Source organism: Caretta caretta, chromosome 2, assembly GCF_965140235.1.
Source record: "Caretta caretta isolate rCarCar2 chromosome 2, rCarCar1.hap1, whole genome shotgun sequence".
Taxonomy (NCBI): Eukaryota; Metazoa; Chordata; order Testudines; family Cheloniidae; genus Caretta; species Caretta caretta.
The window spans coordinates 3,986,439-4,007,329 of record NC_134207.1 but is presented as its reverse complement, the minus strand read 5'-3'; the positions used below and the strand labels follow the sequence as shown (position 1 = coordinate 4,007,329).

Below are 20,891 nucleotides of genomic sequence, written 5' to 3'. Positions count from 1 at the left end.
AAATTTCCCCAAACTTTAACTCTTGTACTCCACTGTAACAGGTATCTATGGGTGGTAAAATTATCTGTCAAGGTAACTTTTCCAGACAACTACTGATATTACTGAAATTGTTAGAGGCTGTTTATCAGAAGATGTGTGAGGTTTGAATTATTGCTAGCCATCTGACTAGATAAGAACAACCATACTGGTTCAGACCAAAAGTCCATCTAGTCCAGTATCCTGTCTTCTGACAGCGGCCAATGCCAGGTGCCCCAGAAGGAATGAACAGAACAGGCAATCATCGAGTAATCCATCTCCTGCCGCCCACTCCCAGCCTCTGGCAAACAGAGGCTGGGGACACCATCCCTGCCCATCCTGGCTAATAGCCACTGAATGAGCTAGCTGTTGTAGCAGTAGTGTAGCAATGCTGACTTGCTAGGTCTCCTTGATGGAGCTGTTCCAGTACCGGGCAATTGTGAATCAGCTGGAAGGCAGAGTTTGAGACTTACATTAGACACAGAAACTAAAAGCTCAGAGCTACCTTCTCTCATCTCTTAAAGGAGTAGTGGTGGTTTTTCTTAGACAGTTAATATTGATCCGTCACAATTTTTACCTGGATTTCACTAGCAATGTCAAACACGCGCCTAATCCTTCATTCTAGTTTAACAAATCTGTTCAGGTTCTCTCACAGCTTCACAGTTGTCACTATGTTGCATGCCACAGCTGGGACTTCAAAGTAGCAGTGGAGACAAAACTGCTGCTCTGAAAGTGCTGGCCTCTGCCATAGGAGCCGAAGATTAGCTGTACAGGGCCTATGAAACATAACTGAGCATTTCTGATTCCCTCTAGGACAGAGCAGTGGTGTATTTACAAGAGTGACTCTCTCTCATAATTTTATACAATCCTCCTCATGCACCCAAGTGTCGGGGGAAAATTGACCCCTAATTACTGTGTGTGTGTGTGATAAGGCTCCATTTATTGCTGTAGGTAACCATGGGTGGTTGTTTCCTGACTTTCTGTTATGGTCGAGTAACAAAATAATTTGTTTCTGGGGAGACATGTCACTGCATCTGCGCTGAACACAGTAACCAGTGCCAGGACAATTAAAACTTGCAGGATATTTGATTCAAATAACGTCAAAGGTGGAACGGAGGGCCTGAAAGACAGGGTATCCTTTCAGATCTCTAAAGTACACCCACTGCAGAGTTTCTACAGCAACGGGGCATAGTGGGCTTTAGCATTCTTTCAGCCTCTTGTATTTTTAATCCTGTATTCTTGGCGGGAGGTGAGAGAGGGTGTGCACATTTCAAATGCCATCTGACTGAAGCTTGTTCCTTTGTCTATCTGTATAGCTTGGATACAATCTTTTTGAAGTAAGTATTAACTCCATTAAGAAGTCTTTGAATTGAGTCTTGGGATAGAGTTGATTCTGATGCGTTTTCACCAAATAAGCCATAATTTTTAACAATGAGTGTAATTAACCATGGGAACAATTTACTGAGGGTCATAATGGATTCTCGATTACTGACCATTTTTAAATGCAGGATTGGATATTTCGCCCTGTGGTTTGGTGAGGGGAGAGATCAAGGATGTTGCAAGAGAAGAGGTGGAATTGGATATAGCTCTGCTGGCTTTTTAATTAGCTTGCTGAGAAGTATGAAGTCTGTAGAGTGGATTGGATGCTAGGCCACTGATAACATCAAGAAATGGCTTAGCACTGGCTGGACTGTTGCATATGTTATGCTGGGAGTTGAATGTCCCTTTGGAAAGGAGAAGTTGACTCCTGGTAGAGTTTACAGATGCTCTTGACTTTCAGTAGTCGTGAGGAGCATGATCAGAGGCACAGGTCATCGATGGTTCAGATGTTTTGTCAGATCTTCCAGGGCTTCTGTTGTCTGGCAGGGCCAAATTTCTGGAGGGAGCATGCTACATGGGATGCAGGATTGATTTTTTTGCTGTTTCTCTTAGGTTGAGTAGAGCAGTTCCAGGTTGACAAGAGGACTTGCTCACTTCAGTGGTTCTATAGGGTGTGACTTTGCTCTTTGTCACCTCTCTAGACAGAAGCCTGATAGGATAGATGGGGCTTACACTGTGCTCTGCAGGCCAAGAGAGAGCTATTTCCAGAGTCAAAGGCCTTGCCCTGTGAATGTCCTGCCTCCCCAGTCCTTAGATATTCCAGTGGAGTGGCTGCTAACTCAGGCACCCTAGATGAGGTCATCTGTTGTGGCAGTAGATGGGGGGGGCGGAAAAAGCTATCCTTTCAAGTAGCTAAGAACCAAAGTGTATAGGGCCTCGTAGAGCAGTGTCAACATCTTTACATTGCACCTGGGAGCAGATGGAATCAAATGCAGTTGAGAGCTGGGATTTTCATGCTCCATTCATCTCATGCTCCCAAGCAAGTGGACAGCCACACTTTGCACCAGCTGTCGCTTGTGTGTGACCTTGAAAAGTAGCCCTGTGCAGAGTACATGGTAATGAGTTAATCTGGAGGTCATAACAGCTTAGGCAGCAGCAAGAAGATTCATGTCTCAGAGAAATGATCACAGTTACCATATATGTGTGTTGGTGGTGGGGGAGGGGGGGTTGAGGAGGAGGGAGGGATTTCTCCCTATCCCCCACATGGGAACATATAGGTCTTTTATTTTCAGTATCATAACTGTCAGCTTTGGAAAACGCCACCTGTATGGCATGACCGTGCCATCTGTCCAGAAAATGAGTAGCTCCAGTTTCTTCTATGAACTGAAGCAGACAACACGTGGTATCATTGGCATCCCTTCTCTATGCCAGTAAAATGCACTTTGGTGTGTATACCACATCTTCATTCTCATGTGGCACCTTGTAGAACACTGGCAACATTATGAAGTGCAACATAACACAGGGAGTCTGCTGCCTAATGACGATACTGTCTTTGCTGTTGTCGCATTGCACCCTGCAGTGATTACAAAGCTCTCTGCTTTTTTTTAATGTGTGAAGTAAGAAGACAGTAGCCTAGCCTGTCTGAATTCACCAGCAGTGTTCTTTGCAAGCACTGTAAAATCAGCAACAGGGGCTGGAATGAGAGGAGAAAGGGATTCCAGAACACTCCTACAGCACTGAAGGTTCCAGGTGATTGGTGCCATGACAGCTGCACCAGTGAAAAGATGTGTGGCTAAAGCATAGGATTGGGAGGTAGGGGCCTCTGGGTTCTCATCCCAGTAGACTGACTTGGTGTGACTGTGGGCAAGTCAAGTCACTTCAGCTGTCTGTGCCTCAGTTCCCCCTGTGAAATGCATATACTACTGATATATTAGTCCCGCAGCTGAACTGGTTAATGCCAATCAGTCCCTTTCAGATGGTGCTGTAGGAATGTTGAGTATTACAACTGGGTCCAAAGTGACTGGCTCTTCTGCTTGTGGTCACGGTGGCTCTTTGTTTCAGCATAAGGTACTACGCTCAGCATGCTGCTGTTAATAAAAGACAAATGAGAAAATGTGGTGGTGAAAAGCTTCCCCCCACCCCCTCCTAGTTGCTCTCAACTCTTCAGAGATTCAAAACAGTGCACACTGTGCAGGAGGCTGAGATCACTATTGTGAAAAGAAAGGGGCTCCGTGCAGCCCCGCAGGGATCATGGTCTCCTGGATTTGTTTGTCTCTAGGCCTGGTGGACATAATTGTGTAATGCTTGCTGTTCTCAGATCTTTATTATTTGGATGGATTGTTTTCCCCTTCGCCTCCCGCTTGTGGTCAATTGTGTTAAAGCAAGTGGCTGAGGTGAATGTACCTTGGCCATTGATCCGTTGTTTCATGAAGGGCTAATATATTGAGTTGTGCCAGTTGATTAATAGCCCTGGTAAATTAAAAGGCTGAGGAGAAAGCAGGAGAGCTGTAAAGTCTTAACTCTTTCTCCAAAGGCCGGGGAAATAATGATGTAAAGAAAGGGGGAAATTCCTTGTAGAGCAAAGAGATTTCCCAGCACGATGAGCCCGCTAATCCGCAGAATGCCAAGAGGAAGCTAAGTGCTCCAGTGTCGTGGTGGTGGTCTTGGTGTGCTCTGGCTTTTTCTCTCCGGAGACAGGGATTCCAATCCTGTCCTGGGTCACAGTTGGAGCTATTTTTACTATTTCTAATGGGCCAAATACAGACTTCCTCTTCTAGGCTGGGAAGAGTGTGATGTTTGTGCTCCCAAGCCCACCCACAATGTGGAGTTCACATTCCCTCAGCTCCTCTGTAGAGGGGTCCTGGGCTGCTGGGAAGTGCCTAGCATTTTGATGCATGCCCTTTCCCTCTTGTGCCCCTGGCATGGCAAACTGTGTGTATTGTCCAGGTGCTCCTGGGCTAGTCGGGTAGCAAATTCAAGATTGGGGTTGAAATTGTAGAGGGTCTGAATTTGCTCCCAGGTGTCTGCAGAAGTGATCTTCAGAGTCCTTTCAGTATCTCTAGATCCCACTTCACAGGCTAGATGGAATCTATGGGGCTCTGGGGAAAAGTCCTGTCCTGGACAGGTTGACATGTATGTGTCTCCTTGGAGTGATGCTGACTGGGCTGGGGAGGAATGATCCTCTCTCCACAAATATGATTTTAAACCCTTCCTTTCTCCTACATCAGCAAGGAAGCTTCTTTAGTGAGCAGGGTGAAACTGTTTTCTTGTTTGGTAGCTCAGCAGGCTACAAATAATAGTAGCTCACCTGGAGACTTGGGTGTCCAAATGTTTGGGTTTTTTTCGGCAGGGAGGGGAAAGGAGAAATGGTATGGGGCATAAATAGGCCATTTTCTGCTCAAGCTTTTTTCTTTTCTACTGGATTTTGGCCTGTCTCTGCACAGTCAGGAGGAGTATCTGACACATGGTGGGTCTGTCTACCCTGCAGCTGGAGTGGCTTGAGCCAGCCGCCGCATCCACACTGCTATTTTTAGCATGCCAGCTTGAGCCCTGCTAGCTGGAGTCTCTGTCTGGGCAGGGAGGTTCGCTCGGGGCTGCAGTGTAGACATACCCTAAAGAGCTACAGCAGAGGGAAGCATGCTAATCCCTTCCATGTATACACAATTCCCCTGTTGCGGTTGGTTAGTTCCTTTTCTGCATCCAGTTCTTGACACCTGGAGTCTGCTGCAGAATGACCCAAAGCAGGATTTGTGCCATGGTAGTCAGTTTCCTTTTGCAGCTGGGTCTGTATCAGTGCTTCTGAGCTGAAGTGCAGTTGTAGCTGATGCTAGCTATTTGGGCACGTCCAGGAGAGTGGTGAATCAGGAAGCATGGCAGGTGGCCAACAGCATGTGCTGGAATCACCATGCATATCTGTTTCTCAAATGCAGCCACTGTTGCCGCATGCAGCCACCAGGGGCTTTTCTTGCAGGCAGAGCCTCTTTGGCAGTGATTGGGGGTGGGGGGGGGGGGGGGCGGCGTGGGGGAGAGCAAAGCAGTGGCCCCTACCCCAGTGCTGCCAGCAGGGGCTGGGCCCTGCCACCTTCTGGAGCCACGAACACGGTAGGAGCACAGGGCCAGTGTGAGTTCCCCACCTTCCAGGTGGGACTCAGGCTTTGGGTTTCTGCCTCAGGTGGTTGGCAGCAGGCTCTGGCCTTGTGGTGGTGGGCTCCGTCCCCGAGATGCAGGGCTTCGGGCTCTGGCCCCGAGAATCCAGCCATGGGCTCACTCTCTGAATATTGCCCCTATCCTCCGCTGCCTCCTCAGCCTCCCATTGCCCCTGGCTCCCTTCCTACCTCTCCATCCAGGGCTTAATTTGTCCTTGCTGGGGCTGAATAGGGCTGCTGTGAAAAGCGATATTAACAAATATCACTTTTTACCATAGCAGATTTACTAGCTAGAAAGTCTTCTTTTTTTTTTTAAGGGGGGGGGGGGGCAAAAATATGCAAAGCAACTTACTTATGTTTCTGTTCTGTTTAGGTCCAGTAAAGAATAGACTGCTATGTTTAATATTGAGTCTGCAAAAAACCCCTACATAAATAAATACATATGCACGTACACATCTCCAAATCATTGTAATTTGTTTTTCTTAAGGTTGGTTAAGTATTTTAGGAAAAATTGTCAGAGCAGCCACCAGCAAGAGTTGGTGGCCGCACTCTGAGGCCACCCAAAAATTTGTAGTGGGAACTCCTATGTAGAGGGTGGGAGGTGAGAGAACTCATGGAGGCTTTGTGCTCAGGAGACTCAAAACTAGCATAGCAATGGGTGCGGGAAGTCGAGACAAAGATATGGATGCTGGCAGAGCTTTGCTGGAGCCCAGGACTGAAATAGCAGGGTGTGCTCTCGGTGGGGAGTGAGGGCAGCAGCTGACTTCTGGGGGGCTTAGGAATGGAGAGGTAAAAGGTGCTGAAGGTGAGCATCGAGATTCATTGGCATAGATGTATGCTACAGCTCTTAGTAGCATCATATCAGCCTCTGTCCAATGTTTAGCTCTCAGTTTTCATGAGTACTAAACGCCTTCTCACAAACACCAGTTACGCTGAATGTTGTCTGAAAGTCTGCAGCAATCCTGCAAAAAGGGCTTCTAAGATTCCCCTGGAAATAGATAAATGGGGCCAAATCTGGTGCTCAGGACTGCCGTTGCTAGTTGCAGTGGTTCTGTATTTATAGAAAGTGGCTCCATTTCCAAATTATATATGGTTGTTGCTGGACTCTGCTCTCTCTTAGCATCACCTTTTTATTCCTCTGTATTTCTTTACGATTTGAGAGTGCAACAGCATGCTAAGCATTTCTCAGCCCAGTCTCTGCCCTGAAGAGTTTAAAGAATCTGAATAGACAATGTACTAATGAGTGTAGTAGGGTGGTGGTTCAGGAAGCTAGAGGAAAAGGGTGTCGGTGCTAAAATGTAGCACATCTGGTTAGTGCTTGGATTTAAAAAACCATGACTTTTAGATGGTCATTAGATTAGCTCATTCCCCTCTGTGCTGTGAGCTGGGGATGGGGCAAGGCCTTTCAGAAGGTATGCATTTAAGGGAGATTCACTGGAATCCATCGCTTTGTATAGGGAATAGTGCAGGCTAGGGTTTGGGAAAACCTGACTCGCATCCCCTCCCAAGCAGCCTTTGCTCTCCACCCTGCCTCCCCAGCTGGTTCTGGGCAATTGCTACAGCTTTTTAATTGTCCCTCTTTGTTCTTCTCCCTCAGGCTGGAATGGGTGGAAATCATAGAGCCTCGAACGCGGGAGCGCATGTACGCCAACCTCATCACAGGGGAGTGTGTGTGGGATCCGCCCGCTGGGGTCCGCATAAAGCGCACCAACGAGAACCAGTGGTGGGAACTCTTTGACCCGAACACCTCACGCTTCTACTACTACAATGCCACCACCCAGCGGACCGTATGGCACCGGCCGCAGAACTGTGACATTATCCCGCTGGCCAAGCTACAGACCCTGAAGCAGAACACAGAGTCACCGAGGGCCTCCACAGAGAACAGCCCTGGGCGGAGCAGCAATGTCAGCAGGGAGGGCAGCACCAGCTCCTCCCTGGAGCAGGAGCTGGAAGGCAGCGAGAAGGTGCAAGATCAGACGAGGTCAAACCGTCAGTCAGCCCAGTTTGCTGTAGTGAAAGAAGAACCAGAAAGGTAAAGCAGAGCTCTCTCTATGCAGCATGTGACAGACTGATGGGTAGTGAAATACCCTCAAAATAGTGAAATACCCTCAGCCAGGGCAAAGCTGTAATGAACTTGTGCTGCAAGCAACAGATACTGTGTAACCCACCCCTTCCCTGATGAGCTGGGACTAGAGCCCCAGATGGTAGGCAGCAGGCTCTGGCCATGTACAGCTTGAGCTAAAGCAGTTGTGTCCAAACTTTTTTCCTCTTACATCCTCCCTGCCCCCCTTACCAGTAAGAGAATGTGTCCACGCCACCCTGGGCTGGGAGTGGGGTCAGGGACTGGGTGGTGCTCCCTCCCCGATCCCCTGTGGGGGCTGGCCTGCACTCTGCCTCCACCCTTAATATTCCTCCACGCCCTCCTAATGGGGACTCCACACACACACACACGCACTTTGTGAGGATCTGTACTAGAGGATAGCTTTTCTAGCTAAAGTATTAATGGGCTGTGTGCAAGAGGGCAATGTCATTCAGTCATAAAGCAGTTATGTATTAGAGGAAGGGGTGTCACCCCCTCTGACTGCAGGGATACCTCTGTGCCGACCCGTAGGTGTAACTTAGTGCTGTCTCCTAAACACACTTAGGAAAAGCAATTTTCTAAACTTAGAAATGCACCATATTTCACAAAATGGAACAATCTCCCCATCAGACCAGTTTCCAAGGCAAGTGACTTTTTTCCCTTTTCTGTACCTCGTTGGGAATACAGATTGCCTGGCTGATCTGTTTGTGCCGACTCAGGGCTTTTCCAGCAGGGGTGACTTTCTCTTTTAAAAAGGGGATTTTCAAATTGAATAAAAATATAAAGCCACATTTCCTGGTATGTGGGCACAAATAACTAACTGCGCTCTCCAGTCAGGCAGCTGCATTGCACCTTCTTTGCACCCCTCTTTTGAGTTATTGATTTACAGTTTAAATGCCTACTACCTATTTTTTTCCCCCCATAAACTGTATATTATTGAAATAAACTCCCCAGCCACATGTCTGCCTGAAACTGCACTCTTGCCATTTGCAAATAATTAACAGAGAAATTTGTGCTTGTAACTAGGGTTTTACTTTCTCCCAGTCTACATAACCGTGCCATGGCATGGCCTAGTGGTTAGACCCAGGGCTGGGTGTTAGACCTTCCGGGCTGTGCCTCTAAATTGGTGTGGTACCTTGGGGAAATCACTTACCGTGTCTGTTTCTCCATTTGTAGAATGGAGGGAGACCTGAGCTTTGTAAAAACCCTTGGAGCTCCTCTGGTGGAATGCACCATAGAAGTACTGAGTAGAGTAGTGCTGGATTACCTGTACAGTGTGCTGCTGCATTAGTCATCTTACCGTGCATGTGAGCACTGCTGCCTCTTCCTGGGAATTTGAGCAGTGTTCCTGTTATACCATCATCTTGTGGATGCAGTCTGCAGGCTATATAAACCCTTTTATTTATGTATTACTTACTACCTACAGAGGATATAAATGGGAGTTTTTTTCCTAAAAATGATCCCATTGTCAAACCTCTGGATATAATATTCATTCAGAGTTGTCATAGCAGCATCTACTAATTTCCCACCCTCCACTCATTCCAGCAATTACTACGGTTCGCAAAAAGAACAGGAGGAATTGTGGCACCTCAGAGACTAACCCATTTATCTGAGCATGAGCTGTCGTGAGCTACAGCTCACTTCATCGGATGCAGATTATGCTCAAATAAATCGGTTAGTCTCTAAGGTGCCACAAGTCCTCCTGTTCTTTTTGCGAATACAGACTAACACGGCTGCTACGCTGAAACCTGTTCTAAGATGCAATCACCCTCTCTCCGGCTAAGTCTACTCTTGGGGCAGGTGGAGGGTGATTCTCAGCTCCTGTAAAGATATTCATGCTAGCTCTCTTCGAGAATAGTAGCATAGTCATGGTAGCGCAGGCAGCAGTGCGTGGTGGCCTGGGCTAGTCAACCACGTACAAACCTGCCTCGATCCCATGAGTGCCACAACTGGGGGCAGCTAGTCCATGCCACTGCTTGCTGCTTCCCGTGCGTGTGCAGATACACTACTATTCATAGAATCATAGAATATCAAGGTTGGAAGGGACCTCAGGAGGTCATCTAGTCCAACCCCCTGCTCAAAGCAGGACCAATCCCCAATTTTTGCCCCAGATCCCTAAATGGCCCCCTTAAGGATTGAACTCACAACCCTGGGTTTAGCAGGCCAATGCTCAAACCACTGAGCTATCCCTCCCCTCCCCTCGATGAGAGCTAGCGCGAGTATGTCTATGCGAGCTGGGAATCCAGTCCCACCCCTAGTTTCCCTGAGGCTGCATCTACACTTGGAGCTATCATTTAGCTTGTCACTGTTTCCTGTGTTGATTTATTGTAACTTCCCCAGCCGTCGGCCTCCCTGATGCTCGTGTTGGCCCTCTACTGTCTATTCAAAATACAGCAGCCAACTTCATATTCTGGCTTGTCCATCATTCCGAATATCTTACTCCTTCTTTGAATTCCTCTACTGATTTCCCTGGTCTGCCCCATTAAGTTCAAACTTCTTGTCTTCTCCTTCAAGGCACTGGCAACTCTGAGCCATCCCATTTATCCTCCTTTCTTCTTGAAGCCCCCTATCCCTCTGCTCTGCCAGTACCAACTGGGTCTTCCCGCATGCCCACATCATGCTTTCTTTATGCTTTCCCCCGACACATGGAATGCCTTCTCTGAACTGATGCCAGAGGCCACTACCTTCACCTCCTTCCAGTTCATTTCTCAAGTTATACTTCTGTGATGCCTACGAGGAACTAACCCACTGATGCTGAATGGGTGGAGGGGAAGTTGGTATAGTTGCTGTGTGTTTCATTTTAAAGTGTATATAAAAATCATACATATTTTTGATTGCATTCCTCTCCTCCAGTCTTCGGATGTCATTTGTCATCTTAGATAGGCCCTGCCCTAGCTATGGGGACAGCACTCGGCATACTGAGGGTAACTACCAGAATAAGTAACTGCTCCATGCCCTGAAGGTCACTCACTACATCTGGTTTTTCTCAGGCTAATAGGGGAAGTGATTTCTACAGGTGAATGCTCTGCCTCCAGATCCCCAGCGTCTGAATCCATGGACACTTAGTGCTAACACCCCATTGGGAACAGGGACTGGCAGTGGATAATCTAACCTAAATTGGAAGAGGGTCAGGCTTTGTAGACCAAGATCACCACCTTAAATTGAATAATTTGCGTCAGTGCTAGCGAGGCATAACCCTTCTATAGCCCCAACCCCAACCAGACCTTCAGGGCTGTTGGACCTGTGACAAAGTTCCTGCTCTACCTTGGTGGGTCTTGCGCTTATTGGCGGATTTGCTCACCTTGGAGCTTCGCGGCAGCCCTCAGCTTGGCCGTTTTTATGAACCCACAGTCCAGGTCAACTCCTCGTGTGTCTGACCAGGAGTTGGGAGGATGGGGGGGAACCCAGGTTCTCGGGGTTCCAGCCCAGGGCCCTGTGGAATGCAGCTGTCTAGAGTGCCTCCTGGAACAGCTGTGTGACAGCTACAACTCCCTGGGCTACATCCCCATGGCCTCCTCCCAACACCTTCTTTATCCTCACCACAGGACCTTCCTCCTGGTGTCTGATGATGCTTGTACTCCTCAGTCCTTCAACAGTCCGCGTTCTCACTCTCAGCTCCTAGCGCCTCTTGCTCCCAGCTCCACACATGCACACCACAAACTGAAGTGAGCTCCTTTTTAAAACCCAGGTGCCCTGATTAGCCTGCCTTAATTGATTGTAGCAGCTTCTTGATTGGCTGCAGGTGTTCTAATCAGCCTATCTTAATTGTCTCCAGAAGGTTCCTGATTGTTCTGGAACCTTCCGTGTTACCTTACCCAGGGAAAGGGGACCTACTTAGCCTGGGGCTAATATCTGCCTTCTATTACTCTCCTATAGCCATCTGGCCTGACCCTGTCACAGACCTTAAGAAAGATAAATTGATCCCTTCGGCACTTACCTGGCCCTATGAACATAATATCTGAGCATCCCCAATCTTTTAATGAATTTACCCTCATAACGCTATAAAACATAAGAACCGCCATACTGGGTCAAACCAATTATCCATCTAGCCCAGTAACTTGTCTTCCAACAGTGGCCAGAGCTAGGAGCTTCAGAGGGAATGAACAGAACAGTCAGTCATCAAGTGATCCATCCTATCTGTTGCCCATTCCCTGCTTCTGGCAAACAGAGGCTAGGGATGGGTCAGAGCATGGTTTTGTATCCCTGCCTATCCTGGCTAATAGCCATTGATGGACCTATCCTCCATAAACTTATCTAGTTCTTTTTTGAACTGTTATGGTCTTGGCTTTCATAGCATCCTCTGGCAAAGAGTTCCACAGGTTGACTGTCCGTTGTGTGAAGAAATACTTCCTTTTGTTTGTTTGAAACCCGATGCCTATTAATTTCACTTGGTGATGCCTAGTTCTTGTGTTATGAGAAGGAGTAAATAACAGTTCCTTATTTACTTTCTCCACACCAGTCATGATTTTATAAGTCTCTATCATATCCCCCCTTAGTCATCTCTTTTCAAAGCTGAAAAGTCCCAGTCTTATTAATCTCTCCTCATATGGAAGCGGTTCCATGCCCCTAATCATTTTTGTTGCTCTTTTCTGTACCTTTTCCAATTCTATATATCTCTTTTTTGAGATGGGGTGACCACATCTGCATGCAGTATTCAAGATGTGATGTAGGGCAGTGCTATTATCCCTGGAGGACAGGACAAGAAATAATGGGTTTAAACTAAAGCAAGCGATATTTAGGTTAGTCATTAGGAAAAACTGCCTAACCGTCAGGGTGGTTAAACACTGGAACAAATTACTTAAGGAGGTTGTAGAATCTCTATCGTTGTTGGTTTTTAAGAACAGGTTAGATAACACCTGTCAGGGAGGGTCTAGATAATACTTAGTCCTGCCTTAGAGCTGGGGACTGGGTAGATGACCTATCGAGGTCCTTTCAGTCCTATATTTCTGTGATACTTTTCTCATTATACAGATGGGGAACTGAGGCATATTGACTAAGTGATTTGTCCAAGATCACACAGGAAGTCTGTGGCAAAACAGGGGCTGGAACTCAAGTCTCACAAGTCCTAGGCTATCTTAACCAGTGAACCATCCTTTCTCTTTAATGAACAAATCTTCTAAAGTATCAGAGGGTAGCCGTGTTACTCAGTATCCACAAAAACAACAAGGAGTCCAGTGGCACCTTGAAGACTAACCGATTTATTTGGGCATAAGCTTTCATGGGAAAAAAACCCACTTCTTCAGATGCATGGAGTGAAAATTACAGATGCAGGCATTATTATACTGACACATGAAGAGAAGGGAGTTACCTCACAAATGGAGAACCAGTGTTGGCAGGGCCAGTTCAATCAGGGTGGATGTAGTCCACTCCCAATAATTGAGGAGGAGGTGTCAATTCCAAGAGAGGCCAAGTTGCTTTTGAAGTGAGCCAGCCACTCCCAGTCCCTATTCAAGCCCAAATTAATGGTGTTAAATTTGCGAATGAATTTTAGTTCTTCTAAAGTTTCCCATTGACTCTCTGAAGCCCAAGAAAGATTTGGAAGAGAGCCAATCTGACCTCTCATTTGAATATGTACTTCCCTTTGCATTAGTAGATCACAAAGTGCTATATAAGAGCTATATGGTGGTGGCATTATTTATTATTACACTAAGAAAATTGCAGCAGCCCTCACTGCTAATATGGAGGTGCAGCTGCCAGAGACTATGGCTCCCAATACAGTATGTACTGGTGCATCTGCAGTAGCCTCTCTGCTCAAGATGGAAGCTTTGTCTGTTGGAATCTGTTACTTCTGTGGGGTGCACCTGTATATTAAACTGTGGTTTGTTCCTTTTCATGCCAGTTAGGCACAGCTGCTGTGAAGCTTGCCTCAGCAAACTGAAGTTTGGGCCGTCTCCCTGCAGAAGTGTGAAGCGTTAACTAGAATTGGAATGGGAGGCTTTCATTTTCTGTACAGATGGTGCTGTTTTTCTGCAGGCTGCAGCAGCATGTGCATGCTCAGCGGCTTCCTGAAAGAAAAGAGAGATCCATTTTCCTTTCAGCAGCAATACCCGCTCTTGTTTAGTGCCCGTCTTTACTGGTGCGTTGTTCTGCAGACTCTTAATGATCTGCAGTGTCAGAATTAAAGCCCCCACTGCTTCAAATGCCAGGTTGGTGTGCAGCAGGATGCAAAGGCTCAGGAGGGTGAAGTGAATGAAACTGGGCCTGGAAGTGAAAGGGCCTTACCCTGTAATGCTGGAAAATGGTAACGCTCTCTAGCAAGAGCCAGCGCCAGGCTGAGAGAGAACAATAAAACATAGGGTGGCTTCTTGGGAACTTTCTCTCCAATCCCCCATGCAATCTCCCTCCTCCCTTTCCTCCACAATTCATTAATGGCTCATGTACATTCAGAAAGTGAGTCCTAATTCCATAAGCATTGGCAAATGCACAGTAGGTCCTAAGTTACAAGTCGAAATAAAGGCACCAGGTCCAGATTCATCCTTGTGGAGTCCCCTCAAAGCTGTGTGAACTGTGGTGAAGGTGGAGTTTCACAGCACTGGAAACAGTATGGGAGCTGAAGCAGAATATCTGCCCTCTGTACCTGGAAATGGTTTGATGGCAACTTTGTCTCTCTATCCTGTGTCCTTGTGACAGAGGAGAGCTATAGCACTGCCATACCTGCCCAGGGCTGGATTGAAGCATAAATCCTGTAGGCCCATGGCTGGGGCCCCATCTCCTGGAGTCAAGTGCTTTTGGTAGACTATCAGCAGCTGTTTTTCATATAAGCTGTTTCTAGCCCTTGTGACTGAAGAAGAGCTTGCAAATATGACCAGAGTGTAACTGCTGCAGCCATTTCTGTCTGATTTTGCAGAGCCAGAGACAATAGGTCTGAGCGGGGGAAACTCCCCCTGCATCTGAGAGGGGGAAGTTAGCTCTAGAGATGGGCCAATACCTGATTTTTTTTTTTTTTTAATTTTTTTGGTTGTCAGGTGATTACAATGTATTTTCTTGAGTCCAACTGAATCTGAAAAATTTTGGTGAATTGAAAAAGTCCATTTCAGATCAGACGGAACACGTTGTTTGAGCTGAAACTTCCTGTGTCCAGGCACTGGATTCACAAGACAGGAGGAGGAACTATCCCCCTTAACTTTTTAGGCCAGCAATTAGGGCACTCACCTGGGGTGTGAGAGACCCAATTCAAAACCCTGATCTGACATAGGGATTTGAATCCTACCCCCTGTGTTGCCCTAACCACCAGGTGATAGGTTTTTTTTTCTTTTTTCAAATAACCTATTTGTCTGAAAAACTTCACCCAACTCTAGTTAACTCCAAGACCTGCTGCCTTTTGGGACCAACTGGGAGCTATGAGTAGTAGGATAGTGTAGTGGGTGCAGCTAACCCACCCAGGCAGATGCATCCTGACTATGGGGTAAGTACGGGGCGGGGCTGCTGTCACTTTATCTTCAGATGCCCTGTTGCTTCCTAAAGGTGGCAAGTATGAAAAGTACCACCCTGAAATCCACATCATCCAACTTTGGCTTAAATCTTTTAATGCTGCTGGACTCAAGTGCCTTCCGGTTTCAGTGGAAACACATTCCCCGTATTCACCACCCCCTTACATGAAATTATACCTGACTGCAGCAGTATGGCCTGAAAATTAAATATAGATAGATAAAAATCCTGAAACCCCCAGGAGAGAGGTGCTTTGCTGTTTGTCCACAAAAGGTGCTCTGCACTCGACTGCTCTATCAAGCATTCTTAAAACTACAGTACCAACCTGGTGAACTGAAGAAACAGATTGACAGAGCCAGAAGGGTAGCCAGAAGTCACCTACTACAAGACAGGCCCAACAAAGTAACAGAACGCCACTAGCCGTCACCTACAGCCTCCAGCGCATCAAGGATCTACAACCTATCCTGAAGGACGATCCCTCACTCTCTCAGACCTTGGGAGACAGGCCAGTCCTCGCTTACAGACAGCCCCCCAACCTGAAGCAAATACTCACCAGCAACGACACAACACACAACAAAACACCAACCCAGGAACCAAACCCTGCAATAAAGCCTGTTGCCAACTCTGTCCACATATCTATTCAAGGGACACCATCATAGGACCTAACCCTATCAGCCACACCATCAGGGATTTGTTCACCTGCACATCTACCAATGTGATCTGTGCCAGCAATGCCCCTCTGCCATGTACATTGGCCAAACCGAACAGTCTCTATGCAAAAGAATAAATGGACACAAATCTGACATCAGGAATCCTAACATTCAAAAGCCAGTTGGAGAACACTTCAGTCTCTCTGGTCACTCAATAACAGACCTAAAAGTGCCCATTCTTCAACAAAAAACACCTTCAAAAACAGACTCCACCGTGAAACTGCAGAACTGGAATTAATTCGCAAACTGGACACCATCAGATTAGGCCTGAATAAAGACGGGGAGTGGTTTGGTCATTACACAAACTAAAAACTATTTCATCAGGCTAATTCCCCCCCCCCCCACTGTTACTCACACCTTCTTGTCAACTGTTTTGAAATGGGCCATCCTGATTATCACTACAAAAGTTTTTTCTCCCCCTCCTGCTGATAAAAGCCCATCTTAATTGATTTGTTTAGTTAAAGTTGGTATGGCAACCCCCATTTCTTCATGGGGGTGTGTGTGTGTGTATCTATATCTAATCTTCCTACTGTATTTTCCACTCCATGCATCTGATGAAGTGGGTTTTAGCCCACGAAAGCTTATGCCCAAATATATTTGTTAGTCTCTAAGGTGCTACAAGGACTCCTTGTTGTTTCTACTGCTCATGACTCTCACGTGCACTGTGCAGCTCATTGCTCTGCCAGCAGTACCTTATGAAACTAGGATTGAGTCAGTTACTTGGTGTCCAAGGGTTAGTGGGGCCTACGGTTAGCACCTCCGGGGACAGGTCTGCCCTCAGTTGAGAGCTACCACTCTGAAAATTCCTAGAGCACTGATGTACTATCAGGGAAGGGGCGTTACTCTACTAGATCTTACTGCTGCACATTTTTCATCAGTGTCTCCACAGCATGGCAGCCTCTGGCTGGCACGTGGACTTTATTTACATTACAACTTTAATTTTAATGGCTTTGCTGCTGCCTAAGGCGCCAGGCTCCTCGGAAAAACGCTGCTGATTGTAGCTGGTGTGGTGCCACATATGAGTGGGATTTGGACGGAGTGCGAGGCTGGATAAACACTACTGGGGTGCACACATGGGGACGCAGGGAAGCAGCAGTGAAACGTTAATGTATGTGGCACCACTTCAATGGCTGTGAAAACTGGCACTTGAAAGCAAAAGAGTTTCAAGAGTGATCCAGTGCGTATGCTGTAATAGGTTCTCTTCATGGCTGAATACAGGTGTTGGCTATGCTGTCCATATGCAGGTTAAAATATAAGGGAAGGGTAGGGGAGAGTGGTTTCCTTTGCTTTGGAAAGCTAGCGCTTCCTGACAAATGAATGCTGGGAACCAGCAGGGGACCATGGCAGTGTAGTTTGTAGTGCAATATTGTAGTCAAGTCTGAAGCAGAGGCAGGTTGTTGTTTTGGAAACATGTGGAAACAATTCTAAAGGGTAAAGCCCTCGGAAATAGCCTGCAGGGACCAATCCTGTGCTGGCTGAGTGGCAGGCTGGATGACCTGATGGATCTGTTCCAGCTCTGATTTCTATGATTCTGTAGCGAAGCACAAACGAGGAAGGAAGGGTGACTGCAGTCAAGGCTCTTTCATGGGAAGGCCTCCAGTGGCAGAGATCTCATCTCTAGAAGTGACCGATGCTTTGGTTCCTGAAGAAGATAAACTTAAAGAACAAGAGAGCCGTGCAAATTAAAAATTGATTTTTTGATTGCTGTGATAGTGGCTATGAAGGGCAGAGCCAGTCCAGGCATCTGTGCTGCTGAACTCCTCTAACTGCTCAGAGCTCAGTGTGTTCTGCCTTTTATTGTGGTTTCAGAACATTAGTAACTTGATGGGCCTTATTTTTCCACCTTGTGCTCATAAAATTATAACCATATCTTAACTCGTGTCTTTTGACTGATACCAGAATGAACCTTAAACCTTAACAAACATGCTTCATACATATAACAATGCTGAACACTCACATGGGGCTGTCTAGACATAGAAAAATATACAGACATGACCAGCCTTCAGAGGGAGGGAGCTAAGTATTCTCTCTATTTCAGCTGAGGCAGAGAGGTGAAATATCGCATCCCAGGTATTGTAGAGTCAGTGCTGAAGCCAGGACTAAACTAGGCAGTTCCTGGCTCTTAGTAGGGTCTAATGGACTGAGCTGAACAGAAGCCAAAAAAGCACAGTAGCATGTATAGACTGATTTGAACAACAAAGCATTTGAAGATCTGCTTATTTCTTTTTTCCCCTCTTCTTTTTAAAATCTTTGGTTAGATATAAACACCCACATTTTCAAAGCATGGCACAGGATTTCAGCTAACGAGACTCCCATTTAAAGTGCAGCTAGTTGATGATTGATGATTTGATGATTTAACTGGGAATTGGTCCTGCTTTGAGCAGGGGGTTGGACTAGATGACCTTCTGGGGTCCCTTCCAACCCTTATATTCTATGATTCTAGTTTAAAACCAAGGCCTGTTATTTGGAAGATGTCCCTGAATCATGATAAAGTCCAGAAGTCTGCTTTATAGCAAGCAGAGATGTTAGACTTGAACTGAAGTTTCTCTTGAGGAATCCGTTCTTATAGGCTTGTGATATATTGTCTTAATATGTGGCTGTCTGGTCCTAAATCTAGATATACATTTTCTTTTTACAGGCAGTAAATATGCATTAACATTCACAAGACCATTTCTAGCCAAAAAATATGTAGCACCATAGATGGGCACCTGGCACTGTAAGGCAAGGGGCTAAACTCCTTACAAGTGTAAGTTGGTGCAATGCCACTGACTACAGTGCTTACAGCAGTGGTGAATTTAGTCTGAGGGGCTTATGTTAGACTTAAGGAAGACCAACAAATTATGGAAAGTGTGGGTAAGACAATTAGGTTCTCCATCTTTTGCCCTGCTTTATACTTTCTTACCAAACCCTGTTTGCTTTTCCAGCATCAGCCCCATTGGGGTGTAAATGACACCAGTGGAATTAGTGTCTTGCTTATGGTAACTTACCCTAAACTTTAGCTTGTTAGCCTTAAAAAGGTACCATGTTATATCCCTAAAAGGGTAGATTATAAAATCTGTCAGAGCTAATAGTCTCAAGACTTGCATTGAATATTTTGCTTCATTCTTGGTTTTCCTTCTTTTATAATTTGGAAAAGGCTCTGCTATAGTTACTGGCCTATCTTTCAAAGATGTGACTGAGCCCCTGTCCTCTGTCAGGTAGCCCTAAATCCTTGGAGAACGCTTTTATGTGGGGCAGAGAAGATGTGAAGCCTGTTTTTGGGGCATCATGTGGCTGCCACAGATCTATCCTTTGTGGGTATTTGTACAAGTCTGCCATGCAACAGAATACTGGACAGATCCTCAGATCTCAGTCTGGACTAGGGGGGTATAAATGATACATTTATATTTAAATGAAAGGCAGATCTATCTGTGTATACCCCCTTCCTCCACGCACACACACCCCTCCCCCCGCCCCAGAGAGCTGTACTCAGCAGGGAACATTGCAATTGACTGATCTTGAGCAGGGCATTCTTGACCTGAGGACCATTCACTGTGGAATTGCATCCCAGAAGATATCCCTATCTAATCATCTTCAGAGACCTACTCTTTCCCATAAATCTTCCCCAAATGTCAAGGGCTGGCTTGGCAGTGGAGAAAGAATAAATGTGCTTAAATAACCCAACTAATCCACAGTGACTGAACTGGAGTAGGCAAGAGAAGTGTCCTTTTACAGGTCAATTGTTATGAACTTCAGAATTCCATTTCTGGTGCCTAGATGCAGTGGTGATGCATACTCTAGGAGGGTACCCAGCTCTGTGGGATGCAAAAACTTGTCACCATGGGATATGGAGCGCATCTGTTATAGCTTATCTTCAGAATGCTGTACCTTTTTAAGGAAAGACTCTTGCCCTGATGCAGACAGCAGCCATTTTGTTGCTGCAGAATGCAGACACACACACTGTGTGCGCATTTGCAGAGATTTAATTTTGTTCTTGTTTTGCTTGATTCAAAATAAGTTGGGTTAAGACTGGAAAATGCATGTTTTGCTTTTATGTAGTGTGATGAAGTGGGGATTTTTCCTTATGTTGTATGTGAGTCTTACTGTTTTGCATGAATGCTGTTTGCCTCAGTTTCCCTGTGTATTGCACCAATGTCTAGGTGGTGGGAATAAGCGTGACTTTTGCGGGGGTTGCTCCAGCTGCCTGCTCAGATGCTATGGCTGCCTCTTCGTAACCTGAGACCCAGGAGGGGGATGCGACCAGGTGACTCTTGGCCCCGGGAAGCGAGAGAGAGGCTGGAGGAGAAGCAAGGGGCAGGGCAGGGGCCAGGCAGCTGGAAGTGAGTCAGTCTCTGCTGGCTTGGGGCTCAGGGGGAGGACTAGAGCCCTAGCTCTGGGCTCCCCTCCCCTCAAGATGGACTTGGCTTAAAGTCACCGATTTCTGTGCTAACAAGTGCTGCCCTATGCAGTGTTCCTGTCCACTAATAAATCTTCTGTTTTACTGTCTGGCTGAGAGTCAGTGCTGGCTGCAGAGTTTGGGTGCAGGGCCCTCTGGCTTCCCCAGGAGCCCTGCCTGGGCAGACTTGCTGTGGGAAGCTCACAGTGTGGAAGGGGATGCTGAATGCTCCAAGGTCAGACCCAGGAAGGTTGAAGCCTGTGTAAGCTTCTTGCCCTGGAGACAGTATGCTCAGAGAGGAGGCTCCCCCAGAGTCCTGACTGGCTTTGTAGGGAGTAGTTCCAGAGCATCGTCCCAGTGACTCCGTGACCTTTAGGAAGCATGCCCCAAATGAACAGAGAGGATGCACTGAATTGTGAATTGTCAACTGCTGGAAATGGCCCACCTTGATTATCACTACAAAAGTTTTTTTTTCTCTCTTGCTGGTAATAGCTCACCTTTATCTGATCACTCTCGTTACAGTGTGTATGGTAACACCCATTGTTTCATGTTCTCTGTGTATATAAAATCTCCCTACTAGATTTTCCACTGTATGCATCCGATGAAGTGAGCTGTAGCTCATGAAAGCTTATGCTCAGATAAATTTGTTAGTCTCTAAGGTGCCACAAGTCCTCCTTTTTTTGTGTGTGTGAATTCAGTTAGTTTAATGTTTATTTTTTGGTGAGCTTTGTCTACACATTTTATACTTAATGTGATACAGGACTTGCCATCAGGGATCTTGCTGTCCTTAGAGACTCTCTCAGCCTCTCTGAGAGGTC

The 20,891-nt window shown here is 46.5% G+C and overlaps 1 protein-coding gene across 2 annotated transcripts in view; it reads left to right on the top strand.

The window, feature by feature from the left end:
* ARHGAP39 (Rho GTPase activating protein 39) overlaps positions 1–20,891 on the top strand; it is a 417,477-nt gene that overhangs the window by 119,198 nt on the left and 277,388 nt on the right. For both annotated transcript variants that reach the window (XM_048841846.2, XM_048841845.2), the window contains exon 2: positions 7,078–7,512. In XM_048841846.2, the coding sequence (XP_048697803.1) occupies positions 7,078–7,512 (435 nt within the window). The remainder of the gene's footprint in view (positions 1–7,077; positions 7,513–20,891) is intronic.